Source organism: Arvicanthis niloticus, chromosome 1, assembly GCF_011762505.2.
Source record: "Arvicanthis niloticus isolate mArvNil1 chromosome 1, mArvNil1.pat.X, whole genome shotgun sequence".
Taxonomy (NCBI): domain Eukaryota; kingdom Metazoa; phylum Chordata; class Mammalia; order Rodentia; family Muridae; genus Arvicanthis; species Arvicanthis niloticus.
The window spans coordinates 66,488,213-66,505,653 of NC_047658.1; the positions used below are offsets into that span (position 1 = coordinate 66,488,213).

The 17,441-nt window shown below is 40.6% G+C and overlaps 1 protein-coding gene across 5 annotated transcripts in view; it reads left to right on the plus strand.

The window, feature by feature from the left end:
- The window catches only part of Nars2 (asparaginyl-tRNA synthetase 2, mitochondrial), a 108,162-nt gene that overhangs the window by 25,380 nt on the left and 65,341 nt on the right, over positions 1-17,441 (plus strand). For 4 of the 5 annotated variants that reach the window (XR_013111761.1, XR_013111762.1, XM_034494207.2 and 1 more), the window contains exon 6: positions 16,592-16,686. Coding sequence is in view for 3 of the 5 variants with exons in the window: in XM_034494207.2 (XP_034350098.1) it covers positions 16,592-16,686 (95 nt within the window). In the remaining 2 variants the exon portion in view is untranslated. Of the gene's footprint in view, positions 1-12,726; positions 12,797-16,591; positions 16,687-17,441 lie in introns of all 5 variants that reach the window. The other variant, XM_076938162.1, reaches the window with a different exon arrangement.

The following is a 17,441-nucleotide window of genomic DNA, read 5'->3' on the forward strand; positions in this document are numbered from 1 at the left end:
TTAGATTCCAGGTAAACACACGGGAAGCTGCCCATTGATGGATTATAGAGGATAAAGGTGGATGGCTTTAGGAATGAGGAGAACAAGATTTTTATTGTATGTCTGTTTTTAAAAATGTTTTGTTGTGACTAGGAAGGTAGGGAGAATTCTTGTTCAGCACACATAAAACCCTGGGCTCAGTTCGGGTGGATGCAGAAGGACCAGAGTTTAAAGTCATCCTCACTATATTTTGAGGATAGCCTTAGGGACGTGAGACCCTGTCTGTAAAACAATGTGAGAGCACTTTTTGAGACATGTTTCATGTACCATTAACCTTACTCACTTAAAAAATACAGTCCCATTATTTTTAATGTGTTAGATGAGTTTCATTGTTTTTAGTGTGTTAGGCGAGTTTTCCAGTCAGTGCCATGTTTTAATATGAGAACATTTTCATCACCTCAAAAAACAAACCCAGAACTTGTGGAGTTGGGGGAGGGAGGGGTCCCACATCCGCTCAGCCACTGGGCTCGGGCCACCCTGACCCTGGCGCCAGGTGGGTGTCAGGTGGGTGTCGGGCTAGGGCTATGGGAAGCCACAGAACAACACTCTGGGGGTGGGGAGCACAGTCTGAGGTTCAGGGACAGCCGGGAGCTGGCTTGTGGCTCCCCGGGCTTGCAGAGGGGCCAGGCGTCTGGTTCTCAAGCTTTTGGGCACCCAGGCGCTGTTGGGAGCCACAGAAGAGCTGAGAACAGAGGGGGAGAGGGGAATTCAAGAGGCCTAGTACAGGAGACTAGATGGTGGCTCTGTAGGGGAAGGCCTTCTCTATGGCTCTCCCACGGCGGATTCCGATGAAAAGAGGCAGTCCAAGGTTTTAAGGCTTTTATTGTCATGGCGGAGAGTGGATGAGTAAAAACTGAACCCCTTTTTCACAGGGCAGGTCTGAGGTTAAATACCTTTTGCAGGGAGGAGTGTCTGGGAAGGGGAGCTTAATTAGCTAAGTCCTTCAGGCCTTTAGGTACCTCATTAAAATGGAGATCTATCTTGAGGCTATGTGACCTGTGGTCACATCCTCTTACCTGTGAAGGGGCTTGGGGCGTTGCCCTTACGTGAGTGATGGCCACAAATCTATGGAGGGCTGCAGTCTCGAGTCAGTAGCCTTGTGTCTGGGAACCAGGTAAATCATTACTGTCCCTCAGGGTCACCGGGGTTTCCAACCTTAGCTCAACCAGAAACCAGGCTGGCTTTCATGGTCCTACAAGAACTCACTAGCAGCCTCTTCCCACTTTGTAGCTTCCACTAATCTACTTTACATAGATTTGCCTCTCCTGGAACATTTTATTTGTTGTAGTAATTGAGGTTCATCCATGCTGTGGTGTGTATCAGTATTTCTGTGTTTGTATCCAGTCCATATTCTAGTGTGCAGGTGCCCACATGATGTGTATCCTTCCATCATCTGACGAATATTTGTGTTTTTTCTACTTTGGGGATAGTATGGATACTACTAAGGAAAGGTTAGTGCAAAATTTTTGTCTGGATGGACATTTCAAATCTAATAAAAGCCCCCAGGAAATTCAATTCTCTAAGATTTGTTAACTTTCCAACATTTCAAAACCTGTCATCGTATTTTCCAAGGTGGCGGTACAGTTATATTGCCCCCAGCACTGTTGAGGAGGCTCCAGTTTGACCACATCCTTACCTACATATGTCATTTTCAGCCTCTGATTATAGTTCTCCCGGTGTGTGGTGTGGTGTCTTGTGGCTTTAATCTCTGTCTTGATTACTAAGGAGAGTGAGTGGCTTTTCCCACATGTATTGAATATGTGTGTATCTAAGCCCTTTGACCTTTTTGGAAATGTGTTGTTTGATCTTTTGTAGTCCATTGAGTTGTAGGAGTTCGTTTACATACTCTAGAGTTATGAGATTGTTTACCACTGCCCCCCCCGCCCCCCATCACTTCTGCCCCAGCACTGTGAAGACTGTTGTGCTCTTACCCAGACTATGTGTGCACTTACTAACATAGGCAGGCCTTCTTTGGTTGTCTCTTCCCCTGACCACAGGCTGATTGCATTATAATTTTCAACAAAGTCACAGGCCTTAAATTGCATCATCAAATGACTCAATCTAATACTGTCTCCTGTATGGGGATCATTCTCATGGTCAGCATGCATATTTGCTCTGACCTCAGAAGGACTGGTCTCAGCCAGCTTTCCCAGTTTCTTTCCAGCACACTAATAGATCTACAGTTTAGCTTGTCCTCAGGGAATCTGCCAGTCTCCCATTGCCTATTGCTGCAGTCACTGCCCTTCTGGAGAGCGCTCTTCTGTGTGACCTTTCCCATAGACTATTGCAAATCATGACCTTTAGGGCAGATTTGGACTGATGTTCTATGGCCTGTGTCTCTGCAGAGACAAGATCTTGGAGCCAGGGTTCTAGTGCTCCAGGCAGACACATAGATGACTGTGAATAACTTCCTTGTTAGGAAACTGAGTGCTGAGGGGAACAGCAGCTCCAGGTGTCCTGGGTGTGCCTCACCTGGCCTGGAGTTCCATGAGCTGGAGCAAGAGCCTTCCACCTGGGTGGGACCTATGAGGCAAACAGAGGCATGCGGTTTGGTTGTAGCAATCTAGGTCAGTGGGTCTCAATCTGTGGGTCCAGACCTCTTTGGGGTTTGCATCTCAGATATTTCACATAGTATATAGTTATACTATGACTTATAATAGTAGCAAGATTACATTTATAACTAAATTATTTTATGGGTGTGGAATCACCACAATACGAGGAACTATACTAAAGGGTCTCAGTGTTAGGCTGAGAAACACTGGTCCAGGTAGAGTTTCTGCCATCCTAAGCTGTGAGGAGGGTAAACAGGAGTGATCTCTAATGCAAACACTGTAGGCTCCTTCATCCATACTAATTTTTGGTGGATTGTTTTAAATAGATCTTTCTTTGTTTGCTATGTGTTTTTGGAACTGTTTCTAGAGACCTTAATAGTTGTTTTCTTTTGTTTTAATAATGTTCACCAGTTTCACTGAGGAATAGGTCAGAAGACTGTCTCACAATCATTCAAGAAATAAGGGGAAACAAAAATCTATTCACCTCAGTTTTTTCACTTATAGAGTGTAAATGATGTCATAGTTAGAAGTTATAAGAATTAACTGAATGACACACAAAAAAGCTTAATCAAAGTACCATAGACATGCAGACGATAGCATTTTCCTTTTCCAACTGTTGTGTTTTCTAAAATAAAAAGATGTAATTCTAATTTTTTAAACCTTATTTTTAATGATGGTTCTTAAATGCTTTAACCTCCCCTGTAATCCACTACCCACCAGAGGCAGTGGGAAAGGAAGGATACAGGGAAGTGGACTTGCTTAGAAAGATTCTTTGGAGCAACTCTTATCGTGTGGTCTGGTAATAGGCAATTCAGTTCGTAGGTCAACAGCAGCAGCTCGACCCACTTTCGAACACTTCACAGATACACTAGCAGTCCAGTTTAGTAGATTCAGAATAGCAAACACGAATCAGCAGCGATGACATGACCTAGCAGAGACAGCCAGGCTTCAGCCTCAGCACAAATCAGCAGAAGGGACCAGGAGAAACACCAGAAGAAGTTCTCTGCTGTGCTTCTCTCAAGCGAAGATAGCAAAGACTCGAGACCCACAAGTGTTGCACAGCTAGCTCTATAAGCAAGCCTAGCTCAGCCTTCACTGCCCATCAAGTCCTATTTAGACTCTGCAAACATCACGTGTCTTCCATGGATCTTGCCTCAGCACATGTGTTTGTCTCAGCTGACTCATTCTGCCAATCAACCTGAGTCCACAAAAGCGGCAAGAAACTGCAGCACACCACCAGAAGTTTTTTTTTTTTTTTTTTTTTTTTTTTTTTTTTTGGTGCATTTCTCTCTATAGAGTTCCAACAAATTCAGTTCAACTACACAATGTAACATGAACAACACGTGTGTTGTTAGCGAAGAATCCTTCATCACGTGTCCTTTCATGTGCTTGCTTTAACAGAACATCCTCTCTCCTGTGTCTGCTTCAGTGAAACGTTCCTTCACAAGTCTGCCTTAGTGTTTCACATATGTGTCCACTTCAGGAAAACACTTCTTCACATTTCTGCCCCAGCAAAACATCATCTAACACAACTGACTTTCCAAAGAACCTTAAAAGTTTTCACTTCAAAAAGTGAAACGTTATAGGACATTGGGAATGTTGGTGATTATAACATGTTATGACTATATTTTTATGTCCTGTCTCATTTGGGCTCTGCTTGATTTTTTTTTAATTGGTATATATGGATATTTTGCCTGCATGTACCTTTTCCTACACCACTTGCATGCCTGGTGCCTGAGGAGGACGCTAGATCTCCTGAATTGGAGTTACAGGTGGACATTGGGAAATGGCATCATCTACAAAGCTCATACTGGGAACCACACAATGGAATGACAAAGATGATGGTGGTGATGATAATGATACTGAGTATTTTTAAACTTTTTATTGATTATCACTCACCTCTCCATCTCCTTGTATCTACTCCCTGCCCTTGCAACCTGCCCTCCCTCATAAAAAGCACATAAACAAACAAAACAAAGCATAGAAAATATCTCATTGTGGAAGCTGCAGTGTGTCACAGTGTGTCCCACACTGTACCCTTCTGTCTACACATCTTCATTTGCGAATGTTTATCGCAGTGAGTCATTGTTTCTGGTCTGAGGTCTCTGGCTTCTTTGATACCATCAATACTGGATCCTCACCAGGACTCCTCCGGGTTATCCTGTTGCCTGTGTCGTGGAGATCCTGCAGCTTTGGGTCAGCAGGATCAACCCTTTCATGCACTGAAACAGTTCACAGATGGTGTAGATTTTGTGGTGGACCAACTCAAAGCCCTAGATTTGGGCCTGGGTGGTAGCTGAGCTGGTCAGCCCACCGGCTCTCCCTTATCCCCACCTCCAGGGTGAGCTTGATACTGATATTTCTTATATGCTAACTCAGAGGGATTCTGTACTCATACAAGAATAAACATGTTTTTTTTTAAATATATTACTACAGAAATAATACTGTTTTCAATGCACTATATCTTCATTCTTCATTTATCGGTAGTTCCTGCTGCTCTTTATGAGAATCCGTCTTACTCCTTTAAGGGCGCTTGCTGTTCCAGGCCATTACTACATGTGCCCTAGCACACTGGAGTCATTCTTTATTGGTGGGATTTTGGTTATTTCCACTCTTTCGCTGTTACCAGTAAAGTTTCATTGAATACTACTATGTTCTAATTATTTTGCACACGTGAATATAGTTATAGCACTGTTATTAATCACCTTTATGTTGCTGTTATAAAATACCCTTACAAAAAGCAGTGAAGAAGAGAGGGTTTGGTTTAGCTTACATTCCCCAAGAGATGGAGTCCATCAAAATAGGTGAGGCATGGCATGGTGGCCAGGAGCTGGATGCTCATATTTTTATCCACACACAGGAAACAGAAGTGAGGATGAGATGGGGTGAGGCTTTGAATCCCCAAACCCATCCCAGTGATGTACTTCCTCCAGCAAGGTGATGTACCTCCTAAAGGTTCCATCACCTCCCCAAATAGCACTACAAGCTGGGGATGAAGTGTCTAAATATGCCTGTGGGGGACTGCTCTTACTTAAATCACTGCACACTGTTACAGTTTAATTGCATGTGGGAAAGACGTATATTTATGTTTTGATTGACAGTTCACCGTTATTGCTGCTAGTGATAATTGTGGGGAAGTTGTTTTGGGTTTAGATTTTTAACAAATCAGCTGTTAGAGTATGGAACCAAGTTTTAATTTTTAGAATTTTAATTTTTAAAAAATTTATGTTTTAGCCTAAGTTTTAAGAGCTTTGAAAAAGCTAATTTTAATAAAAGAAAGGAATGTCGGATTAAGAGAAGTGTATTAGGTACCGCACTGGTCATTTCGTAAAACCCAGTGTGAAGTTCCACAGCTTCAGCCTAGGTTTGTTAACATTGTTTTCCACCTTAAAAAAAAAAAATACTTGATTTTTATTCAACCCCATGTCCCCAAGCCTCACCATCTGATTTTAAGAGTAACAGGCCCTTTTTTCTTTTATTTGTCTTGTTCTTTCTCAGACACTAAGCAGGAAAGCAGACAGTTTACAGTCTGAACTCACAACTTCCTTTCTTGTACAGCAAATAGTTGCCTGGATAAAACCTCTCTCAGTTCTTGTTAGTGGGTGTTCTGGAATGCAGATGGACTCTAATTCAAAGGAAGATTATTTTTACTTTAGAAGTTCAGTGTATACCAAGATACACATTTGTAGCAACTGAAAAACAAGGAGACTGGATTTACAGGGTGTGGCTGGCAGTGGAAGTCTGGTTAACAACATGCCCAGCAAAGTGAAGCGAATTGCTTGTGTTTCCCTTGGTTTTCATTTCATTCTGTGACGCCCTCTAAGATCTTGTCAGGACAGTTCCTGTAGCTTTTTAGCAGCCTATTGGAGCACAGCTCTGTAGGAATCTTTTCTGTTCCCTATTTCCAAATTGCAAATCCTTGGAGACTGCATAGAAGGTTTGTCCCTAGATGCTCAAGATTTTATTTCTTGGTGCCAGGGAGATGGCTCACTTGGTAAATTGCTTGCTGCACAAATGTAAGGACCCAAGTTCAGGTCCTCAGCACCCATGTAAAAAATTGATACCTATAACCCCAGTGATGGAGGCAAGGGCATCCAGAGGGCTTCCTGGACATCCAGCCTAGCCAAACCAGTGAACTCTGGGTTCAGAGAGACACCCTAGCTCTGAAAATAAGGGGCAGAAGTGATTGGGGAAGACACCTAGTGTTAGCCTCTGGCTTCCACACATACACAAGCACATGCACACACAGGCACATAAGTTCAACACAGGTGGGGGTGTGGGAGAATTCTATCTTTTGGAATGATTTTTATAGATCATTCTGAGCCTGGCAATGGTAGTGCATACCTTTAATCCTAGCACTTTAATCCCACAGATTAATTTTTTAATCTCATCTGAGAGGAAGAGGCAGACAGATCTCTGAGGCAAGCCTGGTCTATGAGTTCCAAGACAGCCAGGACTACACAGAGGAACCCTATCTAAAAGGAAACAAAACAAAAATATCATTCTGAATACCATTGCCTTCATCGTAGCTCTATGGAAAAACAAGCAACATAGAACAACCTGGACTATAATTATATACTAGTAATTGTACTAGAACCTGAGAACCTGGATTTTAGTACTGATCTTACTCAAACAGGTTTTGTATGACTTTTGACCTAACAATGTTTCCATTTTTAAGCATTGGTGTCTAAGTCCTTTTGAATCTTTATTATCTCTGTATCATGAAAATTAGATCTTGCCTTCTTAGAATCTCTCAGTTGAGATTAAAACACCCACCGCACCCCCAGCCCACACTAGGGTGTGGAACATGCAGGTGGGTAATAGTCTATATTGCCTTCAGGATCTTGACAAGACGTTCAAGATTGGAATAAACAGGGCAACAGCACGTAGTTTGACTGTAGACCTTTCAGGCTTCTGTGGCTTACTGCTGCTTTACCCGTTTTATTCTCAACTTTTCCATTCTGGGATGATGAGGAAACAGAAGTGAGGGCGAGGGGTCAAAGTAGAGGACAGGAAAAGCAAAGGGGCTGAATAGCCTGTGAGCGCTCGGGTGGCTGTGGGGGTTAAGTAAACTTTCCGTCGCAGACTGTGTTCTTTTCCAGTGTTAGCTCGCTGCTGCTGGCTTCTCCTTGCTGCACTTTACACACGGAGACAGCTGACTTGTGTGGGTTTTTCTGCTTCATTCCCTCGAGACTGAAACTGCTCAGCTATATTTGTTCTGTGAGAACAGATAACTGGGAGGCAATTCAAAAACATTTGTTTAATATTTGCTTGGAAATCTTTAAAGAAGCAAAGGGTTTTACACCTTGATTTTTTTAAAAAAAGTCACTGGTTCTATGCATCCTAAAATGTTTAGTAATTCTTAGTTTTCTGTTTCTTTGCAACATTAGTTTTCTAGCTTCTAATGGCAGAATAACCTAGGAAAGTTGTGTTGCTCTGGTAACTGTTATATGTACGACCAGGGTAAGGTGGTTTGGCCCATAGAGTAGCATGGGAAGGATTTTAATGTTACTTGTTGCACTAGTTTCATATATATTTGCCCAAAGGTCTTGTCTAAATATAATGGAGATAAAAAGTGGTGGGTACTAATGAAGTAGTTTATGTCTGAATTGTGTCAGTGATCAGTCATGAGTGAATGACAGTAGGGACCTGGGAGACTGTGGAGAAAGTCTGCCTTATAGAATACTTGGAACTTATTGCAGCACTAACTCTTCCTGCAGATTGATAATTTTTTTTTCTAGGAAGCATTATCATAGCCTAGTAATAGAAGGGTCTTAAGATATCTCCTGTGACAGTGTGGCTTCTGGGTCCCTCCTGAAAGACCTGCCTGAGGCTCTTCTTGAGCTGGTCTTTCCTGAAATATACTGTGGCTTGCCTGGTGTCTTCGGCTTCTTGTTCTGTATTTTGTTTTTATTAGAGATTTCCATGTAAGAAAATACATTGTGAATATTTCTCCACACTAATAAAGACCTTCCATTGTTGGGGTCCATGTTTTCAGGGGTGTGTGTCTGTGTGCATCACTGGGGACAGGCTTTGAAGTTTCAGAAGCCCACAGCATTCCTAGTTAGCTCCCTTACTTGCATGCTTGTGTGTGTCTCCTCTCCACCACTTGCTTGAATCTGGTGTAAGCTCTCAGATACTGTTGCAGTGCCAGTCCTTCTGCCGTGCTCCCAGACATGATGGTCATGGATTCTAACCCTCTGAAACAGTGAACCCTAAATTCAGTTCTTTCTTTTGTAAGTTGCCTTGGTCATGGAATCTTAGCACAGCAATAGAAAAGTAATTAAGACAAGTCTCTTGTAGTTCAAGCTATCTTAACTCCCACTCTGTAGCCAAGATGGCCCTTACACTCCTATTTCTTAACTTCCTTAGCTGGGATTATAAGCATGAGCTACCATGCCCAGCCCATTACGGTCTCGAAATTACGATTGTACATGTAGTCTTTTGTTGACTAAAACATAGTTGTGAGGTACATGATTAGTTGGAACAGTCAGTATGAAGCCTTTTTAGACTGGCTTCTTTTAAGTGTAGAACTCATTCAGAGTTTATCTGTATCCCTCCTGGGATTGACGGCTCACTTTTTTTTTTTACATGCTGAATTTCTCTGCATTCCATCCTCTGAGTGTACAGCAGCTTATTCACCTTCTAAGAGATGGCTCAGTTGCTTCCTAGTTTTGGCAGCTATGGATAATACAGCTATGAACATCCCTATTCAGCTCTCTTTTTAATATGGACATGATATTTCAGCCCTTGTGGATAAAATACAAAGGGACAAAACCACTGATTCATGGCGAGAGTATGTTTGTTTTGTAAGAATCTAAGTGTGTAACAAAGCAGCTGTGCAGCTTTGACTTCCAATCAACAGTGAGTGAGCCTGTTGTTTCCCATCCTCGCCAGCATCCAGTGTTGTTAGTGTTCTGGATTTTGACCTTTGTCCTAGGTATGTGATGATCTTGATGGGCTCTTCTGGGTGCTTGGCCAGCATCCTGGTGTGAGTCACTTTCTGTGGATCACATGGCTCATCCACTCCCACCCTCCACTACTAAAATGAACAGCAGTTAGTGTTTGCAGCAGTGTGTGACCCAGAATTCCTTAGTATACCTGAATAAGCAAGAGTTTAGGGAGAGTTTTAAGTTCCTTTGAGACAACATACCAGTTAGTAATGAATGACTCAAAACGGACTTTATCATATTCAGACATGCTACTTAAGGGTTTTTTTTTTTTTTGTCTTTTTTTTTTTTTTTTAAATACTTATCTATTATGTGTGCGCCTGTGCTTGTAGGAGTCAATTCTGTCCTTCACCTGGTAATATACAAAAGTGTCTATAATTGAGGTGGTACATGAGTTTAGTTTCCAGTGGCAAGAACATGAAGGAAAATCCCCATGAGGAATACAGTGATTAAAAATACTTGAGTAAGTAAACATTAAAACACAGTGTAAAATTCCTAAATGAAAATAGTGTGGTGGGGGCTGGGGAGATGGTCAGGCACTGAGAACACTTTAAACTCTTACAGGGGACTCAGATTCAGTCCCAACACTACGTAACAGCTCACAGTCATCTCTAATTCCACTTAAAGGGGGCTCAATCCCTTATCTGGCCTCCAAGGGCACCAGGCATGCACACAGTGCACATGCATACACACATGCAGGCAAACGAGATAACCTGGGAACCTAGGGTAAAACCAAATATTGTTGGTCTAAAAAGAAAAAGTAGCAATTAAATGATTCCTAATGGCATTCTGCTATACTCATAGATCAGTGGTTTGCTCAGCCATCGTCAGAGAAGCTTCCTCCTGCAGCAGATGGGAACAAATACAGAGACCACAGTTAGATGCAATGCAGAGAACAACAGACCTTGAAGCACTCAGCCCTAAATGGGATATCTCTATCAAATGCCCTCTCAGGGCTCAGAAAACCCTGAAGAAGAGGCGGGAAGAGTGAGAGAGCCAGAGGGAATAGAGGACACCAAGAGAACAAGGCCCTCTGAATCAATGTGATCAACACTCAGATGAACTCATAAAGATGGAGGCAGTATCTGTCAGGCCTCCACAGGTCTACACCAGCTTCTCTGTATTCATATTATGGCAGTGGGTCTCAACCTGTGGGCCAGATGATCTTTTCACAAGGGTCCATATTAGATATCCTGCATATTGGATATTTGCATTATAATGTATAACAGTCAGCAAAATTATAGTTATGAAGTAGTAATAAAAATAATTTTATGCTTGGAGGTCACTGCAACATGAACTATATTAAAGGATCGCAGCATTAGGAAGGTTGAGAACCATTGTATTATGACTCCCAGTTTAGGGCTTTTATGAGATCCCTGAGTGTGTGAATAAGTGGGTCTCTGTTTCTTATGCCTTCTCTTGGGCTCTTTTCCTTCTGTTTGTTTGTTTTGTCCAATTTCAATTTGTTAATTTTTGTTTTATTTTACTCCATTTTATTATTATCCCTTAGAAACCTGTTTGTTTTCAAATGAAAGATAAAAAGGGAGTGGATATGGGTAGGAGAGGAGGCCAGGAGAAATTGGGAGGAGTAGAGGGAGGGGAAACCATAATCAAGGTGTATTATGTGAGGAAAACTAGTGTCCATAAAAGGGAAAAAAATAAATACTCTGTATGAGCGGAGGTCATAGGACAACTTGCTTAGCCCACACTCTCCTTTCACCATATTGGTTCCAAGGATAGAATTCAAGTCATTAGGCATTTTTACCCCGTGAGCCATCTGGATGGTCCTATATACATTCTTAACTTTAACAAGTTCTGTAGAATTAGCAGTAACAGTTTATACTGTGCCAGCATTTCCTACTGGTTTCTGTTTCTTATGAAATCATTTTTTATTGCTTTATAACAAATTATAACATTAGTGGCTTATTTACCTTATAATTCTATAGGTCAGTAATAATGACTGGATAGTGATAACGGCTGAAAACCAGTCTCACCAGACTGGATCTCATCTAAACCCTCTCTGTCCAACTCCGAGTTTCCCCAGAGCTCAAGGCCTTGCATTTGTAGTGCCCCGCCTGTTCTCTTGCAGCTCTTTCCCAGGTCGTCCTAACTGCTAGAGACTGATCTCAAACCCTTCATGTGTCCCTGCTCCCTCTGCCAGCAGTAGCGGCAGCAGCATGTCACATCCTTCTTACAAATCTCTGACCTCCAAAGCCAGCAGGGAACACTTGAGACTTTTAAAGTGCCTGTGTGAGTACGTTAGATACACCCACAGAAACTCTGGATCTTGAAGCTGTTTGGTATGAAACTTTAATTGAGTTTGTAAGATCAGTTCACACCAGTAACTGGTATTTGAAAATAGCCAGGGTCTGGGAATCATAGGACACATCTTCCAGCTCTGCCTGCCACGCTGGTTTTTACCTGTACTTGATCGTATATACCTGCCTTATTTTTAGCAATCTGCTGTTTGTAAAGTGTTCTTAGCATGCCTTCTTATAACTGGTTTTTTAAATTTATGGATAAGTTTGAGAACTTCTACACATATATCCTAGCCATTTAACCATGTTTTTCTGTAATCTACTTGTTTATTTAGGGAGCAGATTATTTTCTTTCATTTTTTCTTGGCGGGAGGTATTCTATGTATTCTGCCCATTAAGCACTTACTAATTTTAAAGATTTGTTTTTATTTTTTTACTAATGTGTATGTGTGTAGATCTGTGTGAATATATGCTATGTGTGTGCCTGGTACCCTCAGAGGCCAGAAGAGGACATCAGATACCTTGGAAGCTGAAGTTACAGATGGTTTAAAGCTGTCTGATACTAGTTCTGGAAACCAAACACAGGTCCTTTGGAAGAGCAATAATCTATCTAACCAGTAAGCTATCTTTCCATGGTTAGCATGAACTGATTTTATATGCTACAAATATTTTTTCTTAATATATCATTCTTCTGTTAGCCTTGTCTGTCTTTGCTTTATTGAACAAACTTCCTTACCTTTAATGTTCTCCATTCATCTATCAATATTTCAGTTGCTAGTAACAGAGGTGTTTAGAATTACAAATTTAAGATTGCGGCCTTAACCCTAACCCTAACCCCCCAAACCCCAGGGTGATAGTTTTTGAAATCAAGAGATTCAGATTTACCTTGTTTTTACTCTCAAGGTAATGCCTTGCTTTATTTCCCAGGTCTCCTGAACTCATGGGTGCAAGCCATCCTACGGCGGAACCATACAATAACCATTACTTTATTTTAAATGTATGTACTTAATATATCTGAGTATTCTGCTACATGTATATCTGTGCTTTACATGTGTGTCTGGTGCCTTTGGAGGCTAGAAGAAGGTAGCAGATGCCCTGTTACTGGAGTCAGGCATGGTTGTGAGCTACTATGTGGGTATGGGGAACTGAACTCAGCTTCTCTAGAAAAGTAGCCAGATTTTTAACCACTAAGCCAATCTCTGCAACTCCAATATGTGTTATTTTATTATGTATCTTATTTTACTTTGCATAATGTTTCCAAGGTTCATCTATATTTAAATATAAAAATATATACTTAAACATATGTAGGTATATGCTTTCTTATGCTAGATAAGACTATTTTGCACATACCTCATTTGTATATCTATGTTTGCATTGATGGATATTAACATTGATGGATATTCACATACTGTTAAGAACATTTGTGCACAAGTATTTTTTTACTTATTGAACTGCAACGTTAATACTTTGAGATATGCTTCCACAGGAATAAAAGAAAATTGAAAGGATGATTAGCCCCCTTACCCTCAGAAGTAGCCTGGAGGTGAAGGGTTCCCTGCATAGATGGATGCACAAAAAGGACCCCTATAGTCTCAGAGAGAAAGGATGCTACTGGTGCTTCCAGAGGAAGCCTGATGGGACAGGCAAAAGGCAAGAGGGTTCACTGTGAGCCTGCAAGGCTGCTTGGGTTCCTGCTTACTTCTTCTTTTCCTCTCTCTACATTTACTTCGTGTACTCAGATCCTCGGCTTTCTCATTTTCTTCTGGATAAACATGAGTGCAGCTGCAGTCCCAACCCACCTCAGTTGTGTTCGTTCATTCTGTCTCTAAGTATTTATTTTAAAACCTCATTTTAATTCTTAATAATGCATACCTAGAAATACAATTGTATTTCTAGTATAATTTAGTACAATTAGTTCAATTTCTAGTACAATCTTGCTGGGTACTTATATTTTAAAGTAAGAAATGACTAAACTCCTTTCCCTTGATAAATGTGTCACCTTTCATTTCTGGGTTTTTTTTTTTTTTTGTTTGTTTTGTTGTTTTTTTTGTTGTTGTTGTTGTGGTGTGGGTTGGTTTGGTTTTAATACTGGTTCTTTTTTCCATTGCGATCAGTGAAAAATGTATTACTGCAGTCCTGCAAATTTTTATCAGGCTTGTTTTTATAGCCTACTGCAGACTACCTTGGATACTGGTCTACTCATTCTCCTAACTGAATCCTTCCATTTTTAAGTTGCCATTTTCTTGATTTAGCATCCAGTTGGTTATTGTAAACTTCTGGCTGTTTTCGGAGTTCTCTAGTCTTTTCTCCTCTGTGTTGAAGAGAATAGGCCTATGGAGTATTTCCCTTCTGTCTTAGAGTTACTATTCCTGTAATGAGACACCATGACTGAAGCAACTTGGGCCTCCTGGTGGGACCTGGGGATTTTCGTTTGATTTGAACAGTATCAAGTGAGACTATTGAGACAGCAAAGGTGATGAAGGAAGACACCCCTCTGGCTAAGTTCACACGATAGGTGTCCTCTGCTGTGGGAAGATTGCTCACAGGAGAGTCAACACTGTGATTGAGGGCAAGACAGGCTCTCCGAACCAAGTCACCTCTTGTTTCCTTTTGCTTCCCTTTCCTCATCCTTGGTGTCTTTTAACACAGCCATCAGCATTTCCAGTCCTCTTTGGTCTTGTTCTCTCTGGGTTCTGAGGACTTCCACCCTTTTCTACACTGGATGGTAACTGCATCTTCAGCACCCCTGGGACTTTCCACAGACCCACATTTTGTAGACATCACTCTTAGGATTATTTATCTATCTTCCTTCCTTCCTTCCTTCCTTCCTTCCTTCCTTCCTTCCTTCCTTCCTTCCTTCCTTCTTTCTTTCCTTTCTTCCTTCCTTTCCTGTTTGTTTTCTCAAGGCAGGGTTTCTGTGTATATCCCTGGCTGTCCTGGAACTTGCTCTGTAGATCAGGCTGGCCTTGAACTCAGAAGTCTGCCTGCCTCTGCCTCCCAAGTGTTAGAACTAAAGGCATGACCCACCACACCTGATGGAATTATTTCTTAATGCAAATAGTTCACAATGCCTTTTTAATACTATGAAATAAAAGTTTATAGACACTATAACTCAATAGACACAGACATATAAAAATCAGTGTAATAATTTAATTGTAAAATAAGGGGAAACAAGCTATCTTATAATGTATGCATTTCATCCTATAAACGCTTATACATAACATTGGAAGAAGAAGTGAAGTAAGATTATGTTTGCAGCCATTTAAATAAATTGGATAGATGTAAGTTTAAAACTCTTTTTGCCCAACTGCTAATAAAATGAAACATTGAAATCTGCTCATAATTCACCAGAAAACTCTTAAACCTGATAAGCACTTGTAGCAAAGTATTTATCAACATACAAAAACATAGGAACTTTTCTGTGCCCCAGTAATAAGCATGCTAAACAAGAAGTCAAGAAAGCAATACCATTTATAGTAGTCTCAAAATAGATACTAAATGCCTAAGAATAGACCTAATGAAGGAGTTAGAAGACCTCTGCATTGAAAACTAAATACTGAAGAAAACACTAGGAGATTGAGCCACTGCTCATGTTATGGATCAGGGAGAATTAATGTGACCAAATCAGTATACAGATCAAATGCAGTTCTCCCATCAAAATTGTCATAAAATAAATGACATTATTCAAAATACTAGAAAAAAAATCCTTAAAATTATATAGAAGTATAAAGTACTCCAAATAGTCTGGGTGGTAGTAGCACATGCCTCTCAGCACTCAGGAGGCAGAGGCAGGCAAGTCTCTGAGTTTGAGGCCAACCTGGTCTACAGAGCGAGTTCTAAGACAGCCAAGACTGCACAGAAAAACCCTGTCTCGAAAAGCCAAACCAGAACAAACAAACAAACAAAAAGCCCAAAACCCCTTCAGATCAGCAAAACACAACAATCCTGAGGAAAGAGAGATACCACAGAAGCACGTCTGAGTGCTTTTATGTTGTTTAGGAGATAATAGTGAGGTGGGGGAGGGTGCAGGCATTTAATACAGACGAAGTACATGTGCAGTCTGAGTTTAAATCTCAGAGAGGCTGTGGATACAGAGACTGGTAATAATTTTGTCCATTAGTTTATAATGCTTTTATAAGAATCTAAAATCAGGGGCTAGAGAGATGCTGAAGAGTACTGGCTGCTCTTCCAGAGGAAGCAGTTTGGTTCTCAGTACCACATGGCAACTCACAACCATATTCCAGTCCTAGAGGACTTAACCCTCTCTTCTGGCTTCTGTGGGCATCAGGCAAGCACTCACTACACTTACATAATTGCAGGCAAAATGCTCATACAAGTAAAATAAAAATAAATATTTTTTAAAAACTATAGTAAAAGTACAGTTAAAATTTTAATAATATGAAATGTATTGGAAGCTACTCCCTGAGAAAATTAGGTCTTAACTGTAGCTCAAAATTAAGAGGTCATATGAATTGTCATATTTAATGTTTTAATTGATAATCTGTTGCCTTGGTTTGCTCTTAATCAGAATTATATTTTAGGGAAAAATTCATGAAAATTTCTATGTCCTGTATTTACTATGTTTTAAAATTTTGTGGTAGGCTCCTCGGCTGTTAGAACTGTCTACATAGATGTGCTCTATTTTAGGCATATGAACTCCTTTTATTTTACTGAGAAGTAATAGTCCTTACATAGACTTAACTGCAGTATTGTTTTTAGCTATGGGTCATGTGTGGTTGTGAAAAGCAAAATAAAATAACAGCCTTTTGTGGCTTGTATTTTTTATTTACAGCCTTCAAGCAAAATAAAGGTACCTGAGGAGAATTTCTTTGATGTTCCTGCTTTCTTAACTGTCTCAGGACAACTTCACCTAGAAGTGATGTCAGGGTATAGAATTTTATTTTTCTATTTATGCTGATTGTGATTTGGGGCAGAATGAAACAGTGTTCTCAAACGTAAAAGCTGAAAATCTTCTATAATTAGTCTACCAAGTGGATTTAATGGAAAATTTGAAAATGTCCAAAAGAGGGACAAAATGATGACTCAGTGGTTAAGAGCACTTGTTCTTAAAGAAGACCTGGGTTTGGTTCCCAGCATCCACATGGTGGCTCACAACTGTCTGTAACTCTACTTCCAGGGGATCTGACATTCTCTTCTGACCTTTGAGGGCATCAGGCATGCACATACACACACATGCAGGCAACACACTCATACACATAAGAAGAAAAGAAAAAAAAATAATGTCTAAATATTTTCCAAGTAAAGTCATACTAGTCTAGACTTCTGTTTTTATTAAAAGGTGTAACAGCAAAGTGTTAAATTGTATTTTTTTATTCCTAATTATTCTTGCTTAAATCCTCACCATGTAATCAAAATTTCAGTATAATTGACCATATGCATGGAAGTAAAGGCTCTTCATGGTGCATGTCTGTCTGAGTCACATACTAGCTCATTTCACTTGAAAGAAAAATGTAGGAAAGTAGGAAACATTTTTGTTCAGTGATTGATGTGCTTCTGTTCATGCATGTCTACATATCTGTGTTCAGAAGAGGACATTGGATCCTCTTGAACTAGAGGTGCAGGCAGTTGTGAGCTGCCTGATACGAGAGCTGGGAACTAAACTCAGATACTCTGTAAGAGCA